Source organism: Manihot esculenta, chromosome 11, assembly GCF_001659605.2.
Source record: "Manihot esculenta cultivar AM560-2 chromosome 11, M.esculenta_v8, whole genome shotgun sequence".
NCBI classification, from domain to species: Eukaryota; Viridiplantae; Streptophyta; class Magnoliopsida; order Malpighiales; family Euphorbiaceae; genus Manihot; species Manihot esculenta.
The window spans coordinates 23,487,831-23,502,150 of record NC_035171.2 but is presented as its reverse complement, the minus strand read 5'-3'; the positions used below and the strand labels follow the sequence as shown (position 1 = coordinate 23,502,150).

General features: G+C 31.2%; 1 protein-coding gene across 2 annotated transcripts; it reads right to left on the bottom strand.

Moving 5' to 3' along the window:
* Positions 1–7,745: 7,745 nt before the first annotated feature.
* Positions 7,746–14,209, bottom strand: LOC110626039 (putative axial regulator YABBY 2). Of its 2 annotated transcripts, none has more exons than XM_021771774.2 (7): positions 13,967–14,209; positions 13,729–13,843; positions 11,561–11,680; positions 11,013–11,136; positions 10,049–10,097; positions 9,838–9,913; positions 7,746–8,241 (listed from the first exon to the last, which is right to left on the bottom strand). In XM_021771774.2, the coding sequence occupies exons 2-7, from the start codon at positions 13,795–13,797 to the stop codon at positions 8,107–8,109; spliced, it is 573 nt and encodes a 190-aa protein (XP_021627466.1). In that variant the 5' UTR covers positions 13,798–13,843; positions 13,967–14,209; the 3' UTR covers positions 7,746–8,106. The 2 variants fall into 2 exon arrangements, with proteins under 2 accessions (XP_021627466.1, XP_021627465.1); XM_021771773.2 differs by having other exon boundaries at positions 14,004–14,209.
* Positions 14,210–14,320: the final 111 nt, after the last annotated feature.

Below are 14,320 nucleotides of genomic sequence, written 5' to 3'. Positions count from 1 at the left end.
TAAGTTGGGACTTAATTAAAATTTTCTAAAATTTATATGGCCTGTTTATTAAAATTTTGGACCATAGTTGTAATTTATTATTTAATAAGTTAAATAAATGAATAAATATTGTTATACTGAAATCATAGGGTTTAGTATAAAAGGGCATCTTATGAGAGTCGATTAGAGGTTTTTTTAGAGTCTCCAGAATTTGTAGTAAAGATAGACAGCTAGCACTCAAAACCTCTCCCCTTCTCAAATCCTTAGAAGGGTTCTAAGGTTTTTCAATTGTTATTCTGTGTGGACATCATTAGAGACCGGATACTTGGACAGTTTGTGGTTTGTAACAACCTAATCAAGACGAATGATCTCATATTTTTACTGCAAAAAATAATAAAAAGGTATTTATTTTCTCTTCAATATTATTGTTTTCTTAATTTAAACGTGATCTATGCTAATGAAAAATTCTAATTTTCTTTTCTTTTTCTGCATTCAATCTGAATTTAATGCATTCAATCCGATTGAAATCCAACAAAAATAATATGCTATAAATAGCATGCCAGCAAAGTTAGAGTATATAGGTACCTTTTATATGACAATGGTCGAGATAATGTCTATTGCTTGGACTCGTTAGCAGCTTGTCATTCTATAAATGAATATCTATCATATTTTTCCAGGACCTTTCCATGTTGCCACGACATGAAAAGTTTTAAAATAAGCTCAACGGTTCTAAAATAATTGATTTTTGAAATTGTACAGTAATCTCCAATTTCAAAATTCACCCAACATTAGTAGAGATGTAAATTATAACAATTTCAATGCCCAGATCTATGGCACCTCTAGAGTTCTTTTCCAATCAATAATTTAGTTATAATTACAAATGTGCATTCAATCAATATACTTACATGTGCATCCATGCGTTACCATTCATTTCCCATCTTAGTATTGAGTTCAATTATTAGTTTTTCTTCTTGAGTAAATTGGAAAATTAAAATTAAAAAAAAAATTCAGAACTCATTCTTCTACTTGTTCATATTTATCATAACAATGAAAAAAATCTTCAAATTTATAATCATATTAATTAAACAAATTAATTAGAATTATAGTAACTATCAAATAAAAAGTTTAGATATGAAAATATGTAAGGAACCTTGCTAACATTGGAGGCGCTCTACAAAGGGGCTAGTTATGCATTTTGCACACAGATAAGGGCTGATTGCGCGAGTGGCGTGCTAAGGAGGAGCTGTCATGTAAGTGGCGAGTGGTTGATGGTTGCATCTAGTCGTGCCGAAGGTGGCGGCCTGCCTTGTCACCTGTCCTTGGTCGTTGCTCATTGTGCCTCACTAGTTGTTACATCTGTCGATAGTCAGAGGAAAGGAGCTCTATGGATTTTGACAAAATGAAGTGGTTGTAAGGAGAAAGTGTGAGAGTGAGAGAGTTGCATAAAATAAATATGATCTCCTAGGATTTTATTTTTTTTAAAGGTATTTTAAGTTATTTTGGACAAATTAGCGATCATGAATATTTTTTATCCGATAGATTATAAGTTTGTCATAAATTTCGTTACAAATGCTATATATTTTTTTGTAGTGGTGATAAAGCACAATTTTAGCACACATTATACACTGTATTCAATATTGATCTGACTATTTTTTCTGTTAATCTTATGCTTTTTGACGTACTTTCATAGAAAAACATAAGAATGGTTGATTTAATGAACTTCTCGAGAAAATTTGTTGAACAAAACTTGACCAGCAATTTAGGTAAACCTGCTAGCTGATCTTGCTTCATCAAAGTCAGAATTTTCCCGGAGGCTCTAAAAAGAAGCTGCTAATGACCCAGCCAATATTGGACTAGAGACTTGCCCAAACCTTAAGGTAAACTGCTAGTCCACGACAGAAAGCGCGATTGACTCAGATTTGCAAAGAAATAAGATCTCCTTATTTAAAGCTGTAGAATTTCACGCGATTTCACTCCTAAAAGTGCGGCAAAATATTTTTCAAAAATCAAGGAATTTCTCCTCAAGAAAACAAATCAAAAGGATATCTCTCATTAAAGAAATTCAAATAAAAAACTTTAGAAAAGTTTGGTAAGGGTTCTGCTAGGGTTCAGCTGCTATAAATAACCTACTTGGTGACAGCAGCATCATCAACTCTTCCAGCCAAATTCTCTTCTTGCTTTTTGAGTCTTCTTACAGTCATATATGGCTAATCTCTTTATTTCTAGTTGCAGATAGGTTGAAGTTTCAATTTCTTCATAGATTATGAGATCTAGACATTATTGTTTATCTTTTATTTTTTCAATATTTATGCAATTTAAGTTCTTATCATTATTATTGCTTTGTTATTTGATCAATAGAGCCCATTGTTCAAATTTTCAAGGTAACGTATTATTAGTTTGGATACTTGAAATCCATAATTACTTAAGTTATTCAACAACAAATAACAATTAGTATAACCCACTAAGATATTGCATGATCTAATTTAAACTCACCACGCGGTTTGATTTGTTGGTTAGAATTAGGTCTCTTTAATTCTTAAGGCAGTTAATTAATTAAATCCAATAGGCATTTTTTGGGTTGTTTGTTAACTAGGGTTAATTAGCAAACGTTTCCTAATTAATTTATACTTAAGGAGAGATCAGTTATGTGGAGTGTCTTTCATAACTAGAATTAATTTATTGGAATGAATAAAAATATTTTTATTTCTATGAATAATTCTCACAACTAAAATGGATTCTATTCTTCAACTAGAATTTATTTGCCTTGATTTGATTTTCTCTTGACTATTGTTTTTATTATTATTATTATTGTCTTGATTTTTACTTTAATTGAATCTTTATCAAAATCCCCCCTTTAATTTCTTGTTTTTTTTCTTAGTCATTGATGGAGATTTTTAGTGTCAATTCTTTGTAAATTCAATCTTATTCGCTCTATACGCAATTTATACTTGCTAGATTTGGATAGGTTATTTTTTGTGACTTCGACACCCATCAAAAATTAGTGTTGTTGTTGGGAAATTGATTTTAACTAATTTATTTCCTTTCATGACCAGGTTGAGTTGTGAAGAAGATTTGCTTTATGAAATTGAAAGAACGGCCAAGAATTTGCGAAAACAAGCCTCATTAGCATCTACATCTGTAATCTGTAAGGAGACAGCCCGAGAACTAGAGTCTGCTACACAAAAAGCTACAGAAGACACAGCTCCTATTGCAATAACTGAACTAGCTGTTGTGCTAAGAATTCCCAAAAGAGTAGAAAATACAGCTACCACTGTTGGACCATCCGCTGTCATCATTCAATTGGAAGCTAAAAGTATCAAAGAAAGATCCCTCATAGCACAAGAAAGGACCTTGCGTGAACTAGTAACTCCTGTTGGTGATGAAGCACCACTATGAATTAGATACCCACCTCTGGCAGTACCTTTTGAGCTAAAAACTGGGCTAATCCACTTGCTTTCAAGTTCAGAGGGAAAGAGAATGAAGATCCACACAAACACCTCAAGAAATTCCATATTGTTTGCTCAAGTATGAGACCCCAAGGGATAATCGAAGAGCATATTAAATTGATAGCTTTTCTCTTTTCACTAGATAAATCTACAAAAGACTGGTTGTTTTAATTACCACCCGAATCCATCACTACAGCTTGACTGGTGAGAGCCTTCTTGAGCAAATATTTCACAACCTCAAAGGCCATTGGCATTAGAAAAGAAATCAGTGATATCAAACAAAAAGATATTAAAGAATTATATGAATATTGCGAGAGGTTCAAAAGGTTGTATATAAGTTGCCCATAACATGACATCTCAGACCAATCCCTTATTTAATACTTTTATGAAGGACTTCTACATTTAAAAAGAAGGCTCATTAATGCAGCATGCGGAGGATCCATTGAAGATAAAACTCCTCAAGCCATAAGAGAATTGATCTCCACCATAGAAGTTGTCTCAAAGTAATACAGAGACCAAAAAGAGCAACCTAGAAGGGTAAACGAGATAAGTACATCCCCCCTTGCATCACAGATTTTTGATCTGATATCTGCAATACGAAGTCTTATTATAGCATAAGCCCAGCAAATCAGACCATGTGGAATCTGTGCCACAGTGGGACACCCAATAGACATGTGTCTTTCTCTTTAAAAAGATGAACAAGTCAATGCACTCAGCGGATTCGTGGGCCAAAGAAAGTATGACCCATACTCCAACATGTACGATTCCAGATGGAGAGACCACCCGAACTTTAGCTATGCAAAGTCCAATAATTTCCAAAATTATCAGCAAAGACATCCTCCCCAAGCTACTCCTCAAAAACCAGGTTTTCCCCTTGAGGATATTGTAAAATCTCTCGCTAACACAATTTAAAATTTAGAACATCAGATAAGCCAAGTGGCCACATCAGTGAGTAGGCTAGAGATACAAGGAAAACTACCTTCATAAATAGTGGTCAACCCAAAACAGAATACCAATGTTGTAACTTTGAAAAGTGGGAAAGTATTGTAGGACGAATATTTGAGCAGAGGCTCGGGCAAACCACTGAAAAGGAATTGCATATAGAAAAAGCGGTTTGTGAACAACAAAAAGAGGACAAAACAAACAAGAATAAACAACATATCAGTTTAAAGCTTCTCCACCATTTCCAAAGAGGTTCGCCAAAACCAAGAAAGAAAAAGAAGAAAAGAAAATTGTTGAAACTTTTTAAAAAGTTGAAGTAAACGTTCTCTTACTTGATACTATTAAGCAAATACCTCATTATGCAAAATTTTTTAAGGAATTATGCACTAACCGAAGAAAACTAGCTGAGCACAAAAGGTGAGTATGGGAGAGAATGTCTCAGCTGTTATTCAAATAAAACTACCCACCAAATACAAAAATTGAGGTATGTTTATTGTTTCTTATAAAATTGGTAATATTAGCATAAAGACCGTTTGATTTAATAGTTGTATATAACTGATAGCATTTACTGATATTTGATGGCGAATAGCAAATAGTGAATAAATGATTATAATTAAGAGTTATAATTGATTCTAACCAATATATATGTTAAATATTTGATAAATGACATTTAACTGTTATTATTGATCTGTAAAATAACTAAAAATGTATATATTAATTTATTATATTAATAAAATAAATATATAAATATTAATTTATTATACAACATATATAAAAATTAAAATTAAAATTTAAAATATAATAATTTTTTTATTTATGTATAAATTTTATTATATAATAATAAAAATTATAAATAATTTAATTATTATTTATAATATTTTAAATTTATGTATTATATATTATAATTTTAAATAATTTATTAATAAAAAAATTAATTTAAAAAATTATAATTAATAAATTATAAAAAAATAATATAATCTAAATAAAAAAATAAAATAGTTATTAACTGTTTAAATATTTATGAGTTATCACCTGTATTTAATAGATAAACTAAATATTATATTAATAAAATTTTGGAGAAAAATTTTAAATTTTAAAATGTATTATTAAAATAAAAAAAAAAGGAAGCAGAGCATTGCTCGGATAATATACTTAGTCATTACATTAAAATAATGCATTGTCACTTTCTTGCAAAGACCGTGTCTCCCACACGCTTGGTATCTAAAAATAAACGGATTAAAATTTGGCCATTAATGAAGAATTTTGTCCTCATTGGGATTAAAAAACTTAAGATTTTGGACTTATTTGATCATAGTTTGAAATTATAAAAATTTATTTGACATTTTTATAATTTATTTTAATTAGATTGAATATCACAATAAAATTTTATAAAATAAAATAAAATCTTTAATTTATTAAATAGTAAATATATCTTTCATATATAAATATCAAATTTATTATTATTATTATAATAATAATAATACCATTCTTTTTAAAACGCAATGAGTGGGGATATCTCAATGTATCTCCAGCATTGATGTCTGGAACGAGAAAATGCTGTCCCTACTGACTCACCTTCTCTGCTATTACAGCTATCCTGTCTGTTCTCTCTCTCTCTCTCTCTCTCTCTCTCTCTCTCGCTTTCTATCTTTCTAATACGATCAGAGGACAGAGGAGCAGCTAAATAGCTATGTATTCAAATATATAATAAATATTACAAGTGATATGACAGGCCAATCCACACATTTTTAAAGCTATAATTATAAAGAAAATATCATCTATCTTTTTTGGAGATGACCCACTCTTCACATTACACCTCATATGCCTCCAAATGACCAACTGCTTGATTTGACATATCAGATTCTGTACTCTTAACCCCCATCCCAACAGACAAACAGAACCCCCCTTGTGTTTCATTTTCCTTTTCTTAATAATTGTTTAACAATAATTTCAATGTCTTCACTACCCTTTCTCTCTCTGGGTAACATTGCTTTGGCCCCTTTTACTATACAGTGGCATTCATTCCAGCTTCACAACTGGGCTGAGTTGCAGGAATCACTCTCCCTTTTCTTTTTTTTTTTTGCCTCCTTTTATATCTACAGTAAAACTATCACGTACAATGTGGTCCGTTTATGAAAAAAAAAAATATATATATATATATAATAATTAGAATAAAATTATTAATTAATAAATTAAAAAAAAATTTAAAAATTATTTGAATTAATTTATATTGCACGGTTAAAATTATTATCAATCGCTATAAATTAAAAAAATTATACAAAATTAGTGTATTGTGAAAAAAGAACTATCCGTGATACGACGTGAAACTTCTCAAAATATTAGTAAATCATAATATTTAAGGGTTTAATTTTGGCATGGTGATTGTATTCAATTTAATAGAATTGAGCGGAGGATAACATCATCCGTTTATAAAAAATTAAAATTATATGTAATAATTAATATTAAATTATTAAATAATTTAAATTAATTATTTTAATCTGAATGAAAATAAATTAAAAAATTATTTAAATCCTTTAAAAATAACAGTTATAAAAATATTGTAGATCCATATTTTTAAAAAATGAGACTTTGTCCATTAGACAGAGGATTAACCTTTGATTCCTTTTGAGATAAATATTTATTTAAATTTTAGACTATTTTAATATATTTTAATCATTTTTAAAAAATAGAATATCAAAAACATGTTTTTCAAAAGGTAGAGTCACGTCAGTTTTTCAACCTCTAACAACAATTCTCCACCCTACCAATTTATATAGTTAGGGTTTTTAAAAACGTCAGGACGACAAGCGATAGCATTGAGACGTCGGGGCTCATGTGAAGTTAAAGTTGCTATGACCTAGTCTCTTAGGGGTAAGAAAAATAGGTACATTTTTTTTTCAAACGGTAAGAAGAATAATTACATTGCTTAAGAAGTTGATTATCAACCAATCTCCTGAAGTCCAAGAATTACTAGTGACGTATGTCTAAACTTCACCAAACCCTAAAAGGGAAAGGGGATGTCATTTCAATTCTAGCATGATTAGTAGCAAAATTAGGGTTTCTTGTTACTGTATATGTGGAGAAATGTAGTTGGCACGTGCAAGAGCTGTATGAATCGTCCCTCGTCTGCTTTGTAGATACTCTGTGCGTTTTTTTTTTTGGTCAGAGTGCGTGTGTGTTCATATAAGGTCTGCATGTAATAAACCCAGAAGGGCAGAACTCATGATCCTTTGGGTTAAACACTGACTGTATCATGGAATTTCATATTGGTTTAAGTGGTCCGCTCTCTCTCTCTATCTCTCTCTACGCCATTGGTATCCATATTGTCCACTGTGGAATAGAGAGAGACATTATGACAATAATGGTAATGAAAACAAATGCACATAACTCGACGGAATCTTCTTTACTTAAACTTAGAATATAAAATCTAAAGCATAAATGCAATAATCACTAGAATAGCAGTCACTTCTTTAACGTTAGAAAAGGGCAAAACACACACTCAAAAATTTTAATATATAATATCATTACTGAATAGAAAAAATGAAAAATAAAAAGGATTTCAAGAAGGGCTTTCCTACTTGGTTAGAGGATATGAGATTGACAATTCGTTTCAGTCCTCATTGTTATCTTGGATTTTTTTTTTATTATAATTATTATTACCAGCATTATCATTTTAATTATTATATTATTATTATATATTATACATATAGAAAACTAGTTTATTGCTGTAAGTTCTAACTCACAGTGTACCATTGATCTCGTAGAATCCATTAGATTTTTTACTACCCTCTCCTGCAAATGACTGGTGATCTAATTTTGCATGCTTGTTTCCGTCCAGCTTCAGTCCAAAGTGAATGTGAGGAAAATGTGCCCACTGCAAAACAATTTTTTTTTCCGGGTTATTTTACAGAATAAAAATACAATAAAATCGATAGTAAAAAAGTTTTAGAGGAGTTGTATCATTTTAATATCATTCTAATATACAACAAAATATGAATGATGAACTGTTGCCTGACGACCTAACGATCTAATATATAACAAACGACCAGATGATTTAATGACCCATTGATGATTAAACAACATAACGATCTAATATATAACAAACGACCAGATGATTTAATGACCCATTGATGATTAAACAACCTAACGATCTAATATATAACAAACGACCAAATGATTTAATGACCCATTGATGATTAAACAACCTAATGTTCGACTAACAACCTGATGACTATTACTTAATGACCGACTAACGACCAAATGACCTGGTGACCATCCTGATGTCTTAACTATAATTAACTGTATCGTATTGTTTTAAATATTATTTTGTCAATGGATTTTATTAGGATCATATTAGTTTTGTTTGAATTCTTTAAAAACTACCGTGTTTTTTTTACATTTTTCTGGACCGTACATTATACCTGAGATAAATTTATAAACTTAGTATAAAATAGCCCCTCTCATACAGGACTGATTTAAATTAATATATCAGAAATATTATTCTTTTCTCTTTCTTAACAGCAACTCATATCTATCTATTATACATGTCTTTGATAGCTATGGGTTCTAATGAGTATATATATACATATATACTTTATATGTGTGTATATATAATAGAATTGGTTACAAATTTCAAGAATTCATGTTCTGTCACTTTCTTTCTTACTTATTACAGACTAAAACAAACAGATCCCTACAAATAAAGTGCAAAACTGGTAATGATTTAACGTGTAATGGCATCAATCATGGTAAGTGCATGTTAGATCTAATTCAGACAAAATGTTATCTCTCTTTAGTTCTTTTCAAAGCTTTTATTATTTCTTTTTAATTTTTAAATTTATTCTAATTGTAGTAATTTTTTAAATTAATTTTGACCATATTCAAATTAGCTCACATGACACACCATATTTTATTATTTTTACCATATAAATAACTTGATTAACTTGAATTAAATTTTAATTAAAATTTTAAACGCTTAATTATCTAAAATGCTCAATTAAAATTCTTATTTAATATTTCAATTATATAATTAAAAATTTCATATAATTAAGAGTTTAAAATCTTAATTAAGGTTTAATTTCAGTTAATCAAGTCTCTTATGTCATAAAAACAATGCATATAATATATTGTGTAAGTAAATTTAAATATATTAAAATTAACTTAAAAATTTACTACAGTTATAATAAATTCAAAAATTTAGATATTTTTAATTTAAAATTAAAAATTTAGATTATAAGTGTGAAAAATCGCAAAATTATTATATTACAGGTCTAAATTATATTAGAGGTAGTCTACCTTCCTCGAATAACATGAAATACCAAAAAAAAAAAAGAGAAAAAAAAAAAGAAAAAGCAAGGAAAGCACTAATTCTAAAAATCAATTTCATTTTAGGGTAATTTTATATATATATAAAGTAAAATTGCCTGCAAATCAATTTACTATAAAACGCAAATTATATATACAAACTTACATTTTTTGCTGCTGTGCTAAAAGCTTCCCTGTGGCTGATGTCAGGATTACTAGCCTTGATCCTTTGAATTTCCTCCCTGGAAAACGATTTTAAACTCCCATCAAGTTTAGCTTTAAGGTTAACCAATCAATTCCATACCAACTCCTACTTTTTCTTTAATGATGCAATAAGAAAGATTAGACCTTTACGCGAAACAAGATTTCCAACTTACTTAATGAACCTGTTATATGCAGAAGGAACACGTTGTCTCTTCTCTGGGGCTGCATTTATTCATAGAACGTTGAGAAATAATTAAGTCTAAAATGTAAACTATGTAAGAATTTCATTAATTGTTGTGGATTAAACATCCCATATATAAACCCTAAATTTTGCTAATTTTTTTTTTACTATGTAAAAAAAAAAAGAGTGACCATATATATATTATAAGGAAAGTGTTTTCCCATTTGATAATAAGTTTTGTTAGTCCTGCCAGGTAGGGCATTGATAAATAATAAATAGTCAGTTACATTTGTCATGTAAGGTCAACATCTTGGAAGGGCTATGTACATGAAAGAAGATTAATTAAAGGCTAGAGTTGTCAACCATCACACCTAGTGGTAAAAATTGTTTTTATATAGCCACTTCTTCAGAGTTCCTATCTCCACCCAACTCGGATGAAAGTGATGAAAGTGTAAATAATGGAAGAGAAAAGGATGTAATAATGAGTAAAGAGGAGAATAGCGTCAAAAAATTGTCACTATTTACTAACGGCGTGATATTATAAGTATTATTTTGACACAAAACGAGTTAAATCATAAGATATTTTTTTATTTTTTTCAATATATTTACGTTTGAAAGAGGCGAATGGAATAACTTATTTACCCTCTTACCTTTATTTCCCCTTTCTCACCCTAATCCAAACACTCTTTAAGTGTTAGCCTAGCTTGTTGGTTAGCTATATATGTGCATTTACACGAATTAGCATAAATATAGTAGCTTTGCCTTTGTCTAGGACACCATGTATGGTACATTACGTGTTTATATGGCTATCTACTTTGATGGATGTACTTTAAAATATATATATATATTTTTTCATCCAACTTAATTCATACATAATCAATTGCTGAAAATTTAGTAATCATATGCTTTCACTCTTGATGTAAATGTGTAGGAAAGAAATAAAAAGAGAGACTCACGGCGGATGGGAGGCATTCTAGGTGGTTCTTGATCTCCAGATTCAAAAGCAGTGACCTTGTTGCATTTAGAAGATGACCCACAATCCTTGTTGAAATCTTCAGAGTTTAAGTTCACTTTCTGTGACTAATATTTATATATATATGCTCAAGTAGTTAGCCAAAGCAACAAAATCAAAGACCCATTTCCTTTTGCTTTTATTTGAATTTCTGACTGCTTACACTACCGGCCAAACACACCGAGAATTGGATAAGAGGTTCTAATAGTTTGCATTGATTATTTTATTAAACTATTGTAGCTTTTAGCTTTAATTGGGAGTATAATTTTCTGGAAATCAGCACACATTTTCTGTTCAAAAAAAAGAGAAGGGGAAAATTAATTTTATTAACAAAGAATAATGAAATTTTGGTTTCTGGGTAAAATAAACAGAAGGAACTGTATTTCCCATATTTACATATTATAGCACAGAATTAATGCATAAAATATACCCAGTTAGCCAAAAGTTAAGAATGTCCCTAAATGGAGGCGTCAAAAGGATCAGAAATTATACCTGGGGATCTTGAAGAGGAAATGTCTGAAGTGAAGCTCCCATGTTCACCGACAGCAAATTTGCACAATGCCCACATCTCACCGTCACGATATTGAGCAAATTGTTGCTTGGAACATTAACCTGACAACCACAACATTTCTGAACATCAAACCTCCACCTGTTTCAGCAGTTAGAAAACCTAGCATTTAAAGCCCAACTATTTTTTATGACCAATAACAACTACCCATGAAGGAAACTATGGTATAGAAGAAGGACGAGAAGAAGAGGATGAAGTAGCATTGCAAGCATATGCATAAACTCGGTAGCTTTGAGAGTTCTGCTGATAAGTAACTACAACACATCTATATAAAAAGAAGATAAAAGTGAAAAGAACATAATGGAGGGCGGAATTCGAATGTGGAAAAGGAGAGAGAAGAAGGAAGTGTAAATGAATATGCCAAGAAGAAAAAAGGAAAAAAAGAATTTTTTTTTTTTTCTCTGCAAAGAAAATTGAATTGTTTTTCATTGATTTAGGGCTAATTCGTGGGGCTAGGCTTGAGGGAAAGAGAATTGTTTTTTATCTATGTAATGTAAAGATCCAATGCACTTGTTCCCAGTCATCACTGACCTCACAGACACCTCACATGGGTAATAACTATAAGGATTTGACCTTATAAATTTTAAATGCGACTATAATCTCTCAAAATTGCTTCTTCCTTTCGGTGCTACTCCTGACTTTTTCTGCTGACACAGCAAGCAAGGCGATAAAAGATTAAAAGAAAAAAAGAAAAATGGAAGATAGGTAAAAGAAGCAAGAGGGAGAGGAGAAGATGAAAGAGACGTGACTGGAACGGAAACCATAAAGACTATGACTAGTAAAGACAGCTATTGTAGATGGCAATGAATAAAGAGAGAAGTATCGTGGCTTGAAATGATTTGCTGATCTTTGTGCACTGCTACTTATGATCTCCATTGCTGAAAAGAAATGGCGAGAGAGAGAGAGAGAGAGAGAGAGAGAGGGAGAGATAAGAGAAAGGAAAATTTCTCTTTAAAGGGTTCGTTTAACAGAGTATTGTTATGATGAAAGAGGGTTGAAAAGAGAGACTAAAAGCTTTTTTTTTTTTTTTTTTTCCTTTCCTCTATGGCTTCGATGTGATTCTCTTCGGCTAGCTAAGCAAGCGGATCTCCCCCACAATTCCTTTTAGAACATAGAGAGACAGCTCCTTTTGTACTAAAGAGACACAAATCTGAAAAAATGCAACAAAACTTTATCATATTTCAGATGAAAAATGGTTCCTCGGTGCCATAGTATGCAGCAACAGAAGCACCCACCTCCCACAGAGAGAGAGAGAGAGATCTTAAACAATTTATTATTCATCACTACAACAGTGAACGGCAAATGGAAAGCCATATAGCAACAGTGATTACGCTGCTAATGATCAATCGATTATTACAGCATCATATATGAAGCTCTTGTTCTAACGTTTCCTAGAATACTAAGTAATAGCTTCCCTTCCCTTGAACCCACGACTTGTTTAAAACCCTAATGCCTAAATGTAGCCCTAGTAAGAAGCTCATCAGCTAAAGATTGTTCTTCTTTTTAAGCATTCGAAATTGTTATAAACCTAACTCCTCCTCCTCCTTCTTGGTTGTGGTAGATTCTAGTTTTTGGCTGCTGACACTTCATTGTATAAAAAGCTCTTAACCACCATATGGATTCCCTCGGCTGCTTGAAGATACACAAATTGCTCATCATTTTGATTCACGCTGAAGCTTCTTGGGTAAAACCCAGTTACAATTAGTCATAAAATATAACATGGAGATGGATTATTTAGCCATGTCCGAGAAAAATCAAAGGAATTATTTGATCCCACCACGAGTTTGGAAATGAAATTATACCAGAATATACGGACAGTACAAAAAATTGGGTTACATAACCCAAATCTTTGCTTGTATAATATCATCTCCACTATTTTCAACTGAATTTCCTCTATATGACTGAGAAACAAATAAAAAAAAACAACTAAAACTTTCACCACCAAAAGCTCACTGATGATTGAACATGATGGATGTCATGACCAATTCAGCTTTCTGGAGGAATATGAGAGAAGCAACTTAGATGTTTCTGGTTATGAAAAAGAGAAAGATACATATATAGAAAAAGAAAAAGAGAGAAGTGAGTGCTGTACCGCTAAAATGGTGTTGCAGAAGTTGCAGTGAACATAACAAACACGTTCAGAAACCAAGTCCAATGACATCTTTTAATGCTTAAATTTGAAGGTAGAAGGCCAGATCGAGAGAATTCTTTAACAAGAGAGAAAAAGGTGGACAATAAGCAAAAATGGGTGTGATAGATCAATAATTCTTACAAAGAAACCGGCACAAGACAAACAAAGGAAGATAAGCAAAAATAATAGAAAGTATTACCAGAGAGAGAGAGAGAGAGAGAGAGAGAGAAACGTACAAAAATAATGTGAAAGATGAGATGGGACTAGACTGGTCGGGCAAAACTTGGGTGGAAGTAAGGCTGTTAGTGGGTTTTCTTTTCTTTTTTTATTTAAAAAAAAAAAAGAAATTCTTTTGTTTTGGTATCGTTTTGAGTTTGTAGAGAAAGTTGGGCTGTGGATGTATGGAGAGAGGAGGATGGAAGGAAGAGAGCGTGTGTGGATGTGTGTGTGTGTGTGTGTGTGTGTGTGTGGGAGTTGGGGAGGTGTTATGATTGGAGGAATGAGTGGGTGGGAGTTATCCATCTCCAAGTCCATCCTCTCTCTTTGTACCGGA